Source organism: Emys orbicularis, chromosome 5 (genome assembly GCF_028017835.1).
Source record: "Emys orbicularis isolate rEmyOrb1 chromosome 5, rEmyOrb1.hap1, whole genome shotgun sequence".
NCBI classification, from domain to species: domain Eukaryota; kingdom Metazoa; phylum Chordata; order Testudines; family Emydidae; genus Emys; species Emys orbicularis.
In genome coordinates, this window is record NC_088687.1 from 57844309 (window position 1) to 57858443 (window position 14135).

A 14135-nucleotide genomic window follows, 5' to 3' on the forward strand; every position below is an offset into this window, starting at 1 on the left:
TACTGTTGTAGGAGGTCACTTATATGTTACTGGTTGCTTAATGGCCATGTCTTGAAGGTAAATAAAAACAATCGCCCGGAATGGGCTTAAAACAAGATCCTGAATTGCAGTGCTGCTCTCACATACTGTGGTGTTGGAGACAGAAGTACTCACGTGAGTGCAGTTTTTGTTGCATGCTTTACAGTAAATATTCCTTGTAAAGTGTGATGGAACAACAACATAGAATGGGCATCTTCTACCTATTATGCTCCCACTAAAGTCAAAAGCAAAACTCATTGATTTCATTGGGAGCAAGTGTGGGTTTCTGATATAAGTAAACAAGGATCTGGTACACTGAACTGTCATTCAAGAACAGTTTATTGTTATACACACATTACCCCTGCAATGCTGCCAGAGACCGGGAGAGGAACTTGGGATAACTTTACAATAAATGTTAATTGCATAGGTTAAAGATTCCTATTTATGCCACTAGCTTTGGGGGCAATTTTCATATTAAAGCTTTGTTAATCCAGATCTTTCTGATAAGCACCATCCACTTATTTATTTACATATCTATGCATTTTTTATGCAGCTCCCTTTGATATGGTATCTGGACACCCAAGCAATAATTAACAGAAACAAAAATTCATACTCAGTCAGAGGCAATGGATAAGCAGTAATTGGCAACTGATGGACAACAGGCACAGACACTGCCCTCAGACTTGCTAACCATGGGCTCTGGTGAACTGCCAAAAGGACCACTTTCCACAAATGGGGGTGCTCCGTTCAGAATGCCTTGGTTCTGGTCTCTTACAACAAAACTCCAGGAACTATCAGCAAGAGCAACGCAACTGATCTTAACAGCAGAGATGTAACAGAGGGTCAGATGCAATCTCTTAGCTAGCTGGGTGCTAGGCTATTCAGAGCTTTAAACCGTAAGCTAGTGCAAACGCCCAGAGCATGAGAGTGCTCCCAGTTATCTGCCCACTGGGGAGGCCAACTTCAGCAAGAGGCACCAGCTGGAACTTCCAAGTGTTCTTCAAGGGTAACCCCAGTGAAGCAATCTACCCCGAAGCTGACAAAGGCTAACATAACTGTGGCAAAGTTTACACCCAAGAGGAGGGGCTGCACTATTTTGGCCAACCACCCCCACCATCTATCAACTTGCACACCTCTTTGCCTATACTAGCTACAAGTATTAGTAGAGAGGAATTATATGAGTGCTGGAGAAAACAGGTTCCAAAGAGTCCTGAACTTTTAGCTGGCTGCTGTTTTCCCACATCTGTTGCACGTGCACAGAGCACTACAAAATGCACGCAAAACCTGACTAACTTAGATGTCTCAGGGTGGGCAGTTACTTTTAATTCAGCAGCTGCTAGGAGCTAGGAACCAGGTAGCTTCAGGGAGAAAATAAAAATATAATAAAAGGGGCTTGAGTCACAAGCTAATGGGGAAAAGGATGGAGAGAAGGAGCACTGACTTCAGTGTATGCAGTGCGTGATTCAGGCAGGGCTATGCTGGAGGGTTTAGCATGAGAACAACTAGTGACAGAGGAACACAGATCGCTCATTTTTTCTGGGTGAAAGCAATCCCCTAGAGGCTTCTCATGTTTAAGCACCCACTGTAGTGATTTTATTTGCACAGAAGTTTTATAAGTGTGTGCAGTCTACACAGAAAATCATGTTTTCAATAAAAATTATAAAATAATTGCACATTCTTAGGTAGTTGAAATCAATGCCCTTTATTCTGTTAGGTCACAGTTGTACCCTAGGTCTGCAGGTAACTTGGGCTAATCACACACGTTGTACTGTGCTATACTTATATGAAAGAGGAGTCATACGTACTACAGATTGTCTGAAATTGTACTCAGAGCAATGCAAACTGATTTTATTAAAAATTAATTCAAAGTATCCAGGCAGTTTAAAAGAAATCAAAATAAATACTTTCTGTATATAAAAATGTAACTGTACAAATGCTACTCAATGGTAAAGATCATGGTTACCATTCCTTCCAATATATCCAACTCCATTTAATAACTAAAGTTTTATCTTTGATAGTTACAGGCTTGAAAAGGTTGATACTCAATTATATTTACTGTACTTTATCAAACAAACATTTTCCAGTTTTGGAAAGAAATGAGAAAACATACAGCTACCAATAGTGCCGCTGACTGACCAGCAGAAGAGAGCAGGAACAGGAATGGAGCACTATCATGCCATCTAAACATAACAATTTTAATTATATTTTGTAAGTTTCTATCAGTCCATGCTTGTTATCACTAAGTAATTTTAAATGACAAATACTTCAATAATGTTTTTGACTATTGAATTGTAATAAATAAAACACACAGTCCAAAGACACTGCAGACTTCAGATAAATACAATTAAGCTGCTAAAACTACGCAGAAAACAGAACTGTCCTTAGTGATCTATTTTGGAATATGTTAAATGCTTTGTGCACGGCAAATGCTAAGCAGGTTTGAGCAACAATATCCTTCTGGGGTGACGGTGTAGGAATAACTCAGAACATTATGAGTAATGAACCTCAAACTTTATCAATATTGGATTAGGGTATGGGAACATCACAAGTAGAAAATGAAGTAGCTCCCTCTAAAATAAGAGCAGATTAATGGCACTGCAGTACAACTACTGAACTCCCAGTTGAGAAAACCGTGCTGTCTCCTTTTTAATAAACATTTATTTACCCTGTGCAAAAACGTTACCATTAATATACCAATATTAGTACTGTGTCATTCACATACTTGTCACACAAACAACTACTACTTTGATTTAACAACTATTTCCAACAAAGCGAATTACTGTGATTGCACTGAAAAGCTAAACTTGATCTCTTATAATGACTTACCCAGGGTGAGGGATTTATGTGTGGAACAAAAAATGATAGCCACTGTGTCTGCTGGTGTGAAACCAGAATTATTCCTAGAAAAGAAAGTTTTAATAATCTCTTTTAGCAAAAATCTACTTAAAACATCTTTTATCAAATGTACCACTTTAAGTGCCCATACACATATTCATAACACTTTGATCAGCTCTACTGACAGAAATAATTCTACCCAAAGATGCACAGCAGTGTGTGGTTTTTTTTTTTTATTTAAACAGATTTTTTTCTCAGTTATGGCAAACACTCTAATGGATAAATTCCCACAACCTAAATCCACCCAAGGTTACTTCTATATACATTCTGTATCACATTAGCAGCCAATTCCCCTTTGTAAAAACTGACCAACAGACAGTAAGGAGATATAGGATACATTTCTATCTATTGAGAGAGAAGCTGGGCTTGAGGTTTATAGGATAAAATTAAGGCAGGAAGGTTGGAAAAGTGACCAATAGAGGCATATGATTGCCCAGTAGAGGTCATATGTTCAATCCAAATGGGAAATAGCTTTTCCTGAAACTCCAGATATGTATTTATTATACAGTGTAAGTAGCATCCTACTCAAGGTCCTGTAAAAATGGCATTGTGGGGTTCAACAACTGGGCCAGATCCTTGGTCCAGGAAAGGGCCAACATTACAAAAGGCACTTAAAGATGCCCTAAAGGATCATTTAGGATTCCCCTCTCACAGGGGAATACCCTAGTGGCATAAAACTAGCAGAGCTGGCTCTATGCCACGTGCATCCTCCCCCCTAGATAGGGGGTGTTTTAGGCAGGGGGCATAGCCAGAGTATGTTGCACTCTAGCAATCCCCAATCAGCAGAATGGTACCTTAGGGACTGCTTCAGGCAGCAGAACTTAGAGCAGGACTGTGGCTGCTCTAACTCGCATCTGTGACACCTGGGCAAATCCATTGCCTTCAATAGGAGTAATTGATTGGAACTTGATTAACCATTTGGTAGAAAATGCACAAGAAGGAATAGAATTCAGCTCTTTCTCTCGCTGTGTTGGCTCTGCAATGCTAATGGGGGAGATGCAGCAAAAGCATCAAGTATTAGAATGAAGTCACCCCTGTTTTGGAAGCATGCCCCTAAATGTATGCATAAATAGATATACACACTCTATACTGTACGTCTGCTCAAAACATTCTAATCCACTTACCTTGTAGAAAAGAGGAAAGTTAAAAGCATGAAGCTCAGCTGAACAAAAAATACTGAAAGAGAAACAAGTTAAATGTAAGTTTACATGGTAAAAATAAATTTCACATAAACCACTGTACTGTGTACATACCTTTTAAACCTGCATAAAGGATGAAAAGATACACATCTGATGCTTAGGGATGGGCCAAAACACTCAGAGAAATTTGATTCAGCCAAATGCGTGGGCTTGTAAAGACTTGCAGAAAGGACAATTATTTTGGAAGGAGCAATGGACATCACCACGTCTGAGGAAGCATTTCTATAGCAAGCACTTGCAGAAGCACTGCCCCTGAATAAGGTATTTCTTGACATTATGTCTCATTGACAGAGAAGTTGACTGGTGAATGCCATGCATCCATTTTCAGAGTACTGCTTTATAGGAGTGATGACATAGTGCAACCTTCTGACATACTTTAGGTGCCAAATATATCTCTGCTTAACAGACTGCAAAAATCATGTGTAAGTGTGAATACTGCAGACACAAACATGCACACACTCTGGTGTATACTGCCCTCTTGATGAAATGCTTGTATTTTCCATAATTGTTAACAGGAGTTATGAGACTCCTATATATATGTTTGCATTCCTATTGGAAAAAAGCCAGTTCCTAGCAGCGCACACGGCCTGAAACCCTCAGCAGTTGTTGAGCATAGCAGAACTTTACAGGTGTGGACATTTTTGAGAGTCTTGAGGGGAACCATCCTCTCAGCTACCTTACTTAATGTCTACGTGCCAAGCATGGAATCTGAGACCACATCCCACCCAAATGCTATATAAGAAATGGGGCATTATGGAAAGGCAACTGACAAGTGGCCTTCCCAGACATTTCAGCATGTGTGTGGGAATCAGGCTGGCTATGTGACATTTGAAGAAACTGAATGATATGTGTGGTCACACAGGCTGATTGAGTGTATCCACCTCAATGGGGGACTGCAGCAACCACCTGCGGGGAGAATAGGGAAAGTGAAACATAAGACTAGGATTTGCAGAGAACTTTTAGAAGAAGGAGGAGGCATTTTACATTTACTAGAAATCTGGTGCAGAGCCCCCTCCCTGGCAAAGCCTGGGTATGTGATGACCATGACGCTAATGTGTCCCATAGTACAAGGTAAGGTAAGGCAACAGTTTGGCCCCAATTTATAACTGGGCAATACTGTTGGTATGACACATTAAACCAAGACCGAAAGAATCTCTTAACGATCAATGAGATTTTCCATTTATTATGAGAATTTCCTGTGCTGGGCACACTAAAATTTTTGCCTCACATTTCATTTGGTATTTTAATTCATAAACTAAGGACTCAATCCATTGTTACTGAATTGTAAATCATTTTTCTTTGGCATAAATGCATTAATTTAACATGCACAGAAAATGCATCCTTTCTGTAATAGCTATATAGAAATAAACACCAATGTTTCTACCAATGCTATGTTGCTACCAATGCAAACTTTACTGAGGTGAGAATATTAACATACAAGTTACCTTAAAACAGTAATCTGGAGAATAATAAATATACTTTCCTCTTAAAAATCTCAGGCCAAATTCGCCACTGAAATAACATGGCACATAGCCAATGACTCCAATGAAGTAGTACAGACTTTCCTTATTTTTCAACTTTATTTCTAAAATATTTAGAAAGACATGCTTTATCTTTAGCAAATTATAGATCTATAAGTGTCAAGGCATACATTAATGTCTTTGCTAAGGAATTTTAGTTACGCACATTGGAACTGACTAAATATAGAACAGGCAAAAAAATAAATGAAGTTGGATGATTTTCACAATTTCAAGAAACACAATGTTATTCTGGAAGTTGTTCTTTATCCTGAATGTGGCACAAACAGACCAATCTTTCAGAACACTACTGTAAATGACAAGAAAAGCAATGGATGCCCCTGGACTGCATGAACAGTCCCAAAAAGCATAGTTTGCAAAGCGGCTTTGCCTGTTTCTCACACCAGTCGTTATACTGTCAGAGTAACATGAGTGTCTTTTATTCAAAGTTTCTCTTTTACTTTCTTTACATTTTAACTGAGAATTTATGTTTTTCCCCTCTATTTGCACAGATTTGTGCATGGAAATTACAAGCACATCATCAGGGGAGAATATTCCTCTTGGCAAGCATACCCTTCATCTGAATTCTTTTTGGTTTTATATTTCCTTCTCAGCAATTTTGAAAAAGCTAACCAGAAGTATACTCTTTTTATTTGTTCTCACCTTACAATGTCAATTCTGCAGTTTACTATCAATTACACAAGCATTTTATCATGTTGCATTGGCAACAAATACTGCAAGTAATATTTTACGTGTTTATAGTGGTTTTCATCTGAAAGTGCTCCACAGATTATCCACCACTGGAAAACAGCCACAGCTGGGTGAACACTGTGGGACAGGGGGTGCAAAACCCAGCCTTACAAAATTAGTGCCATGAGAGCTATAAAATCTACACAGATTAGACAAGGATTTATCTAAAAATTCCACAGCAAACTCAGCTGTTTTTACCAAATTCAAACATTATTCAATTAAGTGATGAACTTTTTATGAATTGAGTGTTTTAAAACACAAAGACAAGATATGTAATTATTAATTCCTTTATAGGTGTGATTTTTGTCTGTTTACCTAGAACAAGTGAAAAATATTATTTCCTTTTTGTATATCAGGTGACAGACTATCTGAAGAGCATATACAATTTTGCAACCAAGGATGCAAGATGGAATGTAGTAAATGGCAAAACTTCTATTGACTTCAATAGGGAGAGGATTTCACTCACTGTATCAAGGACACCTATATACTAAAAGGCGACTCAGTGGTTTCCTGAAATTCAATGGTTTAATACTAAACAGGATTTGATCTACCGTGCTGGTATTGGGAGATCCAAGTTACACCCCCCTACACTAATATGAGCTGCTGTATCTGTGCGGAGTGAGGTGGGGGTGGGGGGAGCAGATTATGCCTAATGGGAAGGCAGGTGATACTGGGAGTTCTGACAGGGGAGGGCAGCTTTTAAGCTGCATTCAGGACTCCAGAGGAGCCCTGTCAGCAAAGGAATCCTGAGTCAGTGAACTCCTTTGGAGTCTGGGCCACATGCTTTCCCAAGCAGTGCTGCCCACTTTTAGGGTTACACTAGCTGCCTACAGCTCCCCTGGTGGAGTGGGACAGTGAGTACTTTGTGCTCAGGGCAAATTTCCACTCCCAGGGAGCCTCTGCTAAAGAAAGACAATACAGACCTTAGTCTGCATGAACTATTAAAAATTAATAATTAAATAACATGTGGGGAGGTGATAGGGGATTCTGCTGTTTTGGTTCTTAATGATCGTGTAATGTATTTTTAACTGATGGATACCAGGACACTGTTCTCTTAAATATATTATTTAAATCTGATGAATAAATTAAAGGGGATCTAAAATGTACTTTCTAACAAATTACTTCAACCACAGAAAATGTATCATCATGTAAAAAATCCCAATATTTCCAAGATTTATAATACAGTAAGGAAAGTAAAAATCAGCTTTTTATAAGCTATTAACATAATTTTCTGTCAATAATAGCTCCAACTGGAATCTACACTTTCAGTAAGGGATGCCAAATCAAAACATGCACTGCCCTTTAATAGATACAACTTCAACAGGATGGACACTGATATTTGAAAACTTATTACTTTAGAAAGGAAATGCTACTTTGAGCAATCTCAAGTGTATATAATAACAGGGTTCATACTTTTATTACTTAACATCCTAAAAGTATGCAGCCTCTAGGAATTTTTCTAATCTATCTTGCTTGCAAGACGCATTAAAAATACAAAATCTAGCCCCAAGGCAGTTAAATATATTTCCTTCTTTTTTCTTTCCAGTACACGCTGTTCATTGCACACGAGAGACTAACAAGTGATAAAAGGGATACTTTAAGACAGAACTTACTTATGAACACTATTATAATCAAGCTAAATTTATCAAGGTCAATATTTGGATTGGAGAAAGTGTCACAGAACGTTGTATAGATGATCATCAGGAGCACACAGCTGCTGATAGCACCAAATGGAGGTTTCTTCCTCTCAAGCCAATCCTTGATGCGTCTTCGGACAATCTGTAACACAGAAATCAACAGGTTGCCTCTTTTCAAAGATGCAGGGAGCAAGTTGGGCATCACAAAATGAATCTGACAGCGGAAAGACATAAAGAGAAGAGAATAATTCGGATGACGGCCACAGTGGATTTCAAAGCTTCTCTGCCACACAACTCTTCTTCTGGGGAATTTAACATTTGTAGTGCAACTTCCACTGGGCATCCATAATGAGAGTATATTTTCAAGTACATTCAAATCCATCCTTAATCATGCCAAATGTTCTTTGCTAGCTGTCACTGAGACATGCCCATTAAGCCTCCCCAAAGTTTATCTCCTCTGCTGATACTAATGGATGTATGTAATTATCACAGTCCCCTTTGCATCAACAGACAATTCCAAGTGCAACTTTGGGAATCTTAAAAATCTGACATCTTCAGGAATTTCATGACGGTAGATAATCGAAAGTGATCCATGGAACATTTTAATATTTAAATAGCTAGCGATGCACCAGAAGTTTTTAATTAAATTATAACTCATGCTTGAAAAGCAAAAGTGCATGTGTTGTGGGAGTTTAAATAATTCAAACTCTGAATATCTAGTTTTTGTAAATCTAAAGACAAATGCCATTTGCATGCTTTTAGAATACCAGAATTAACACATGAAAATGAACAAACCTACAGTGCTTAGTGTAACTTTTCTACTTTCAGGAAATTGAATCTGAAATTGTTTTGCAAGATTTTGTTTTAGAGACAAGTTTAAAAGTGAAAGTAACTTAAATTTTAAAATTATGTCAAATTGGACTGAGCACCAGTAGAGACAACATATCTATCTGAGCTCTGCCTGGTGAACTCCTTTTATATTTTGCTTTATTTTATATGGCTTGAAAAACTTTAAAGAATCATACAGCCATGACTTGTGTTAATTTTTCAGCAATCATACTGTATTACCTGATTTCTCATGAGATCTCCCTACAGTCTGTGTTACCATGTTCTTTTAGAAATAATAATGCAAGCTCATGGGGCATTGCAATGATAAGGTGCTAAAAGTATCATGTTACCTCCCTATTGCAATACCATTAATAAACATCACCATTATTGACTTAATACAGAACATTTTAGAGGTATTCAAGATCAAAATCAATGCAGCAGCACAGGTCCTTGGCAAGCTGCCAAGGCTGGTGGATCATTCTTAGTTCTGTCAGTCCCTATCACTGCCTTCACAGAGTGCTTAAGATCTCTTAGTAAGGAAAGTCCTATAAAAACGCCCTATCTAGTGGCTTTGGAAAGTAACTTTGATCAATTACATGTAGGACATAGGTTAAGAATTTTGAAAGTGGAGTGTAGGAATGCTGAAGCTAATTAAAGACTGGCACCTCAAGATATTTCTAAAATTTCTGCTGACATAAAAGAGAAGACTTCTGGGAAACCATATGATAAAATGCTCTTAAGACCTACTCACAACTCACAAACTTTGAATTTTATGCCTGTCAGATGTAAAAGAGGGAACACAGCCCAATAAATGGCTATGTTTTGGAGGTGCTGAAGAGGATCTTAATGTTAGGACATACAGAAGTCCTGTTATCAAATCCTTTTAAAGCCACTGTATAGGGATGACCATTCTTCTGAAGCTGATGGACATGAGAAAGAAAATTTTAATGAAACTGTATTGTGTATACATTGTGAAACAGATCAAGTCGAAAGTATTCTAATCTTTCCAGTCCTGGAACCCAATATGCAGAGGCAAGGTCTCTGGCCTTTAACATGAGCCCTTGCAAAAGAAATACACAAGTTTCCCTTCCTTTTCCCTAAGATAAGTGTTCATTTTTTGGGGAAAAAGAAAAGCTACTGAAGAAAAGCCACATACATGCTATTTGAATTGGATAACTCTGACCTGGACCTAGACTGTGATAAGAGGAAATACTGAAAAAGGTAAATTATATACTTAGCCACTAAAGGGGTCAGCAAAAACTCTGCTAGATTTTCCACAGGAGAGCTCACTTCAATGACTTCCATTAGACCAAAAACTCTTATACAGTATTTACTATTTATTCATGTTCTCCAATGTGTCTATTTTCAGTACAAGAGTGTGTTTTTAAGGGCTCTGAATTAGTAAACTCAATTTTTGAAGCCTCACTTAAAGCCTAAAACCCTGCAGGATTAAAAAAAATATTTTAAAGATTTTTACCGAAATAATAACCGCCCCCAAAACGAACAAGAGCAGTGGAGCCAGCCAGCGAACCTGGCAGATTGATGGTGATAGTGCTTTACAGGCAGAAAATCTAAGATGGGTTGAAAAAAATGCTGTGATCAATGTGTGTTGAATTGTTTAAATAAAGAATTCTGAAAGTAAACTGGAACCTAGGTTAAAATATTGAGAAAGAAAATGTCTAATAACAAAGACAACAGAGATTTCTTCAAGCCTTGGCCTACACTAAGATCAGCAGATTCAGACATCAACATCACTGGCCACCTGCACCTCACTGATGGTTTCAGAGGCAGGACAATAAAGTCAAGGAAGTGTCTGAGCAGATATTCTCATGGACAGATGAGCTTACAGCCTGGAATGGAAATGTGAAGCAATGACATCCAAAAATAAGTGACCTAGACAACCATGTTGATGGAAAGAAGTGGAAAGGACAGAGCTTTGTAGAGGTAAATCCCACTTCTCCATATTAAAGGAAAATTCCCCACAACTAAAAATCTTAAAGGCAGCATCTTGTTAAAGGAAAAAAAGGGCAGGGATGTTTGAAAACCAAGTCCCATTGTGGAACATAAAATCGCTCGGCTTTCTTGCAGGCAGAGAGTTCTCACATCCCTTCCTTTTCACAAGAAAATGATTGGCTAAGTAACTTCCCAAACCTTAAAGAAAACACACTCCACACTGCAAAGTATCCTAGGATCCCTTCAAGAGATGGCAGTGGCAGTCTCAGAGGAGATGCTGGTCTTGATCCTGCAACCCTTACTCCTGCCAGTAACACTGTGGAACCACTTATGTGAACAGGATTGGCTCATGGGCCAGTAACCATATCAGATGTGAGGGGCTGTGAAGATTTAACTCCAAACCCAAAGAGCAGGACTCTCTCTCTCTCCCACACACATACAGCAAAACGTGTGGCTTTTGGGATATTAAATATGCAAACTGCCCACTTAAAAATATTAAAAAGCACAATGTGAATGTTGCTGAAGAATCTACTGAAAAATTAGACAATAACAAAACAAGCTGTATGGCTTTAGCCCTCATACTACCTCTAGTTAGTGGCTTAAAGCCACTAAAAGTTCTGTGAGCTGGTGTCTTTCCCAATTTACTCTAAAACACAGTCCCACATACTAGAACTTTCTAGGGTTCAGTTTTGTTAACACAGAAATTAACAATAACAATACATTTCAATAGAAATCTTTCCTCACGCTTGACAACTCCTAGGATTTCTCCTTCTAGACTGTTCGGCCCACACCCTAGATCCTCTCTTTAGACAGCTATCCCACATCCCTTATACCCTAATGGGTTAAGAGGTAACCTACTTCTGTGAGTCAGGACATATGTTCAGGTGCTGCTCCTTAATATTCGCCAGCAGGAACAGCACTCAGTGCAATACCTCATGTAAACACTGCATGCCTATTACAAGTTAATACTTTGAAATGGCAGAAGAAATCCATCACATATAGGGAGTTTACATTTTTTATTCTGATTAGCAGTTCTTTATAGTTATACCATATATTTAGTGAAATCTGTTAGTGAAATGCAGCTAGACTCCTTCCCCCCATGGAGGACATACAAGTTAATACATGAATAACTGTCTTATTCAGGAATGATTTATGTGGCCCATTACTGTTTGTTATTAATTGAAGTTAATTAGATATAGTATTTTTTCACACTATATAGAAATGGAGCCTTCCTTGACATTTGTAATACCATAGGAAAAATTTGTACAATAGGGGTCATTAAAAAGTACATATATCTATAACTTTAAGATGTTTAAACCCTAATAAAATAAAAGAAACTGGGGAAATGGTTGTATAATCATATAACAAATGGTTCAGCAGTTACAACATCACACAAAGCGGAATGTACCTTCTATTTATACCCAGTGTTCTGGGATTGATTTAATCTTTTAAAGAAGATAGTTTTAACAATATATCTTCCTTTAAACCTTCTAAAATGCATCAACTTGAACCCCTCAACTGAGAGTATGAGTCATTATTCCCTTGTGCCTTACCAAACAATATTGGATCATTGTTAGCCCCAATCCAGTAGTTGATTTTTCCTCTCACTCACTTTCTCTCTCTTTTAAATTTAGGATCCCTAATTCTCCATTTTGTCTCAGTAGAACCATTATTCAATATAATTAATAATCATAAAAACAAATAGCACCATAACTTTGTATTACACTTTGCCTTCAAAAGCTCTCTCTTCAAAGTGAAGCATAAAAAAAAAATTGCATAACGGTCCAATAATCTCACCACACCTTCCCTTACAATAGGGGTGGCCAACCTGAGCCTGAGAAGGAGCCAGAATTTACCAGTGTACATTGCCAAAGAGCCACAGTAATACGTCAGCAACCCATCAGCTCACCCCCACCCCCAGTGCCTCCCACCTGCCGATCAGCGCCTCCCCCTCCCTCCCTGCACCTCCCGATCAGCTCTTTTGTGGCGTGCAGGAGGCTCTGAGGGGGAGGGAGAGGAGTGAGGGCACGACGGCTCAGAGGAGGGGGCAGGAAGGAGTGGAGTGGGGGCAGGGCCTGTGGCAGAGCCAGGGGTTGAGCAGTGAGCAACCCCGGCACATTGGAAAGTTGGCACCTGTAGCTCCAGCCCCTGAGTCAGTGCCTATACAAGGAGCCGCATATTAACTTCTATAGAGCCGCATGTGGTTCTGGAGCCACAGGTTGGCCACCCCTGCCTTACAAGGTGATGGCAACAAGATTGGGAAGAGAAACAAATACTGAGGACTACATCATTGAAGGCACCAAGTTCAGAGAGGGAGCAGATAATAAACTGGATTTGTAAGGAGTGTAGGGACCAAGAAGGGGAGCAGATGGAAATGAGAGTACATATGCAGCACAGCACACACACACAAAATGGGATCTAGACCCTTTCCCCATTATTTTAGTATTTTTGTTTGCAACTTTAATCCACATAGATGGGCCCTTACTTCAGTGCAGAGTTCCATTCATTTCAATGGGACCCTGAGCAGATCTCTTTACAGGGTCAGAATCTTTGTCTTTATAGCAGGTTTTTGTGAATATTACTATGAGGGTCACAGCCTTGCCCACCCTCAGGACTGTATACCAATTCACTCATATTCTTGCAGCCTGTAGAATTTAAAAAAATGTCAGTTGAGTCACTTGTCCTTTAGTAGAGAGCTCAAATTCTGATTTAATGTCCTGTCCTAAAAATGGATGAAGAGAAATACTAACTGCTTCCTTCTTTTAATCTGAGGAGAAAATGTTTACCAGGCTCTGGCTATTTTTTTTTTTAATCTCCACCTTACTGGATAATATAAAAGTGATTTAAAGTGTGTGAATCAATTTACTTTCATGCATTAGCTCTCGCTCAGAAACTCTCTCAAAGTAAGCCAAGATTCTATTTTCCATGTAGTTTGGGCCATATGGAACTCACTTTAAAAATTACCTACTAACATTTTGAGTAATTTAAAACTGCTATTTTCATAAAATTAAAAAACAACAGCATTCAACAACAATATATACAAATACGCCTATGACATTTTATGGGTAAGTATATATTTGTTCTTACTTTGTTTGCATTTCTGTGGAGAATTTGTTCTGTTACTTGTTAAAGTTAAGTGTCATAAAAAAGTGAATAATGGTCTGAATCCTGTTAATCTGTCATCTTAATTTTCTGCAATTGCTTTTCAGTAGTGTTGATCTCCCAGAACATCACTCCTCATTTCTGCAACTCACCTGAAGTTTGGTTATAAAAAGTAAGGCCACTTCCATGTGGATTTAAGTTACAAATATAATCTACTTGATAAAGTGTTCCTTTAG

General features: G+C 38.5%; 1 protein-coding gene across 1 annotated transcript in view; it reads right to left on the bottom strand.

Moving 5' to 3' along the window:
- SLC10A7 (solute carrier family 10 member 7) overlaps nt 1-14135 on the bottom strand; it is a 188993-nt gene that overhangs the window by 24832 nt on the left and 150026 nt on the right. The window contains exons 8-10 of the mRNA XM_065405265.1: nt 7993-8158; nt 4038-4089; nt 2845-2918 (exon numbers count right to left, since the gene is read on the bottom strand). Of these exons, the coding sequence (XP_065261337.1) occupies nt 2845-2918; nt 4038-4089; nt 7993-8158 (292 nt within the window). The remainder of the gene's footprint in view (nt 1-2844; nt 2919-4037; nt 4090-7992; nt 8159-14135) is intronic.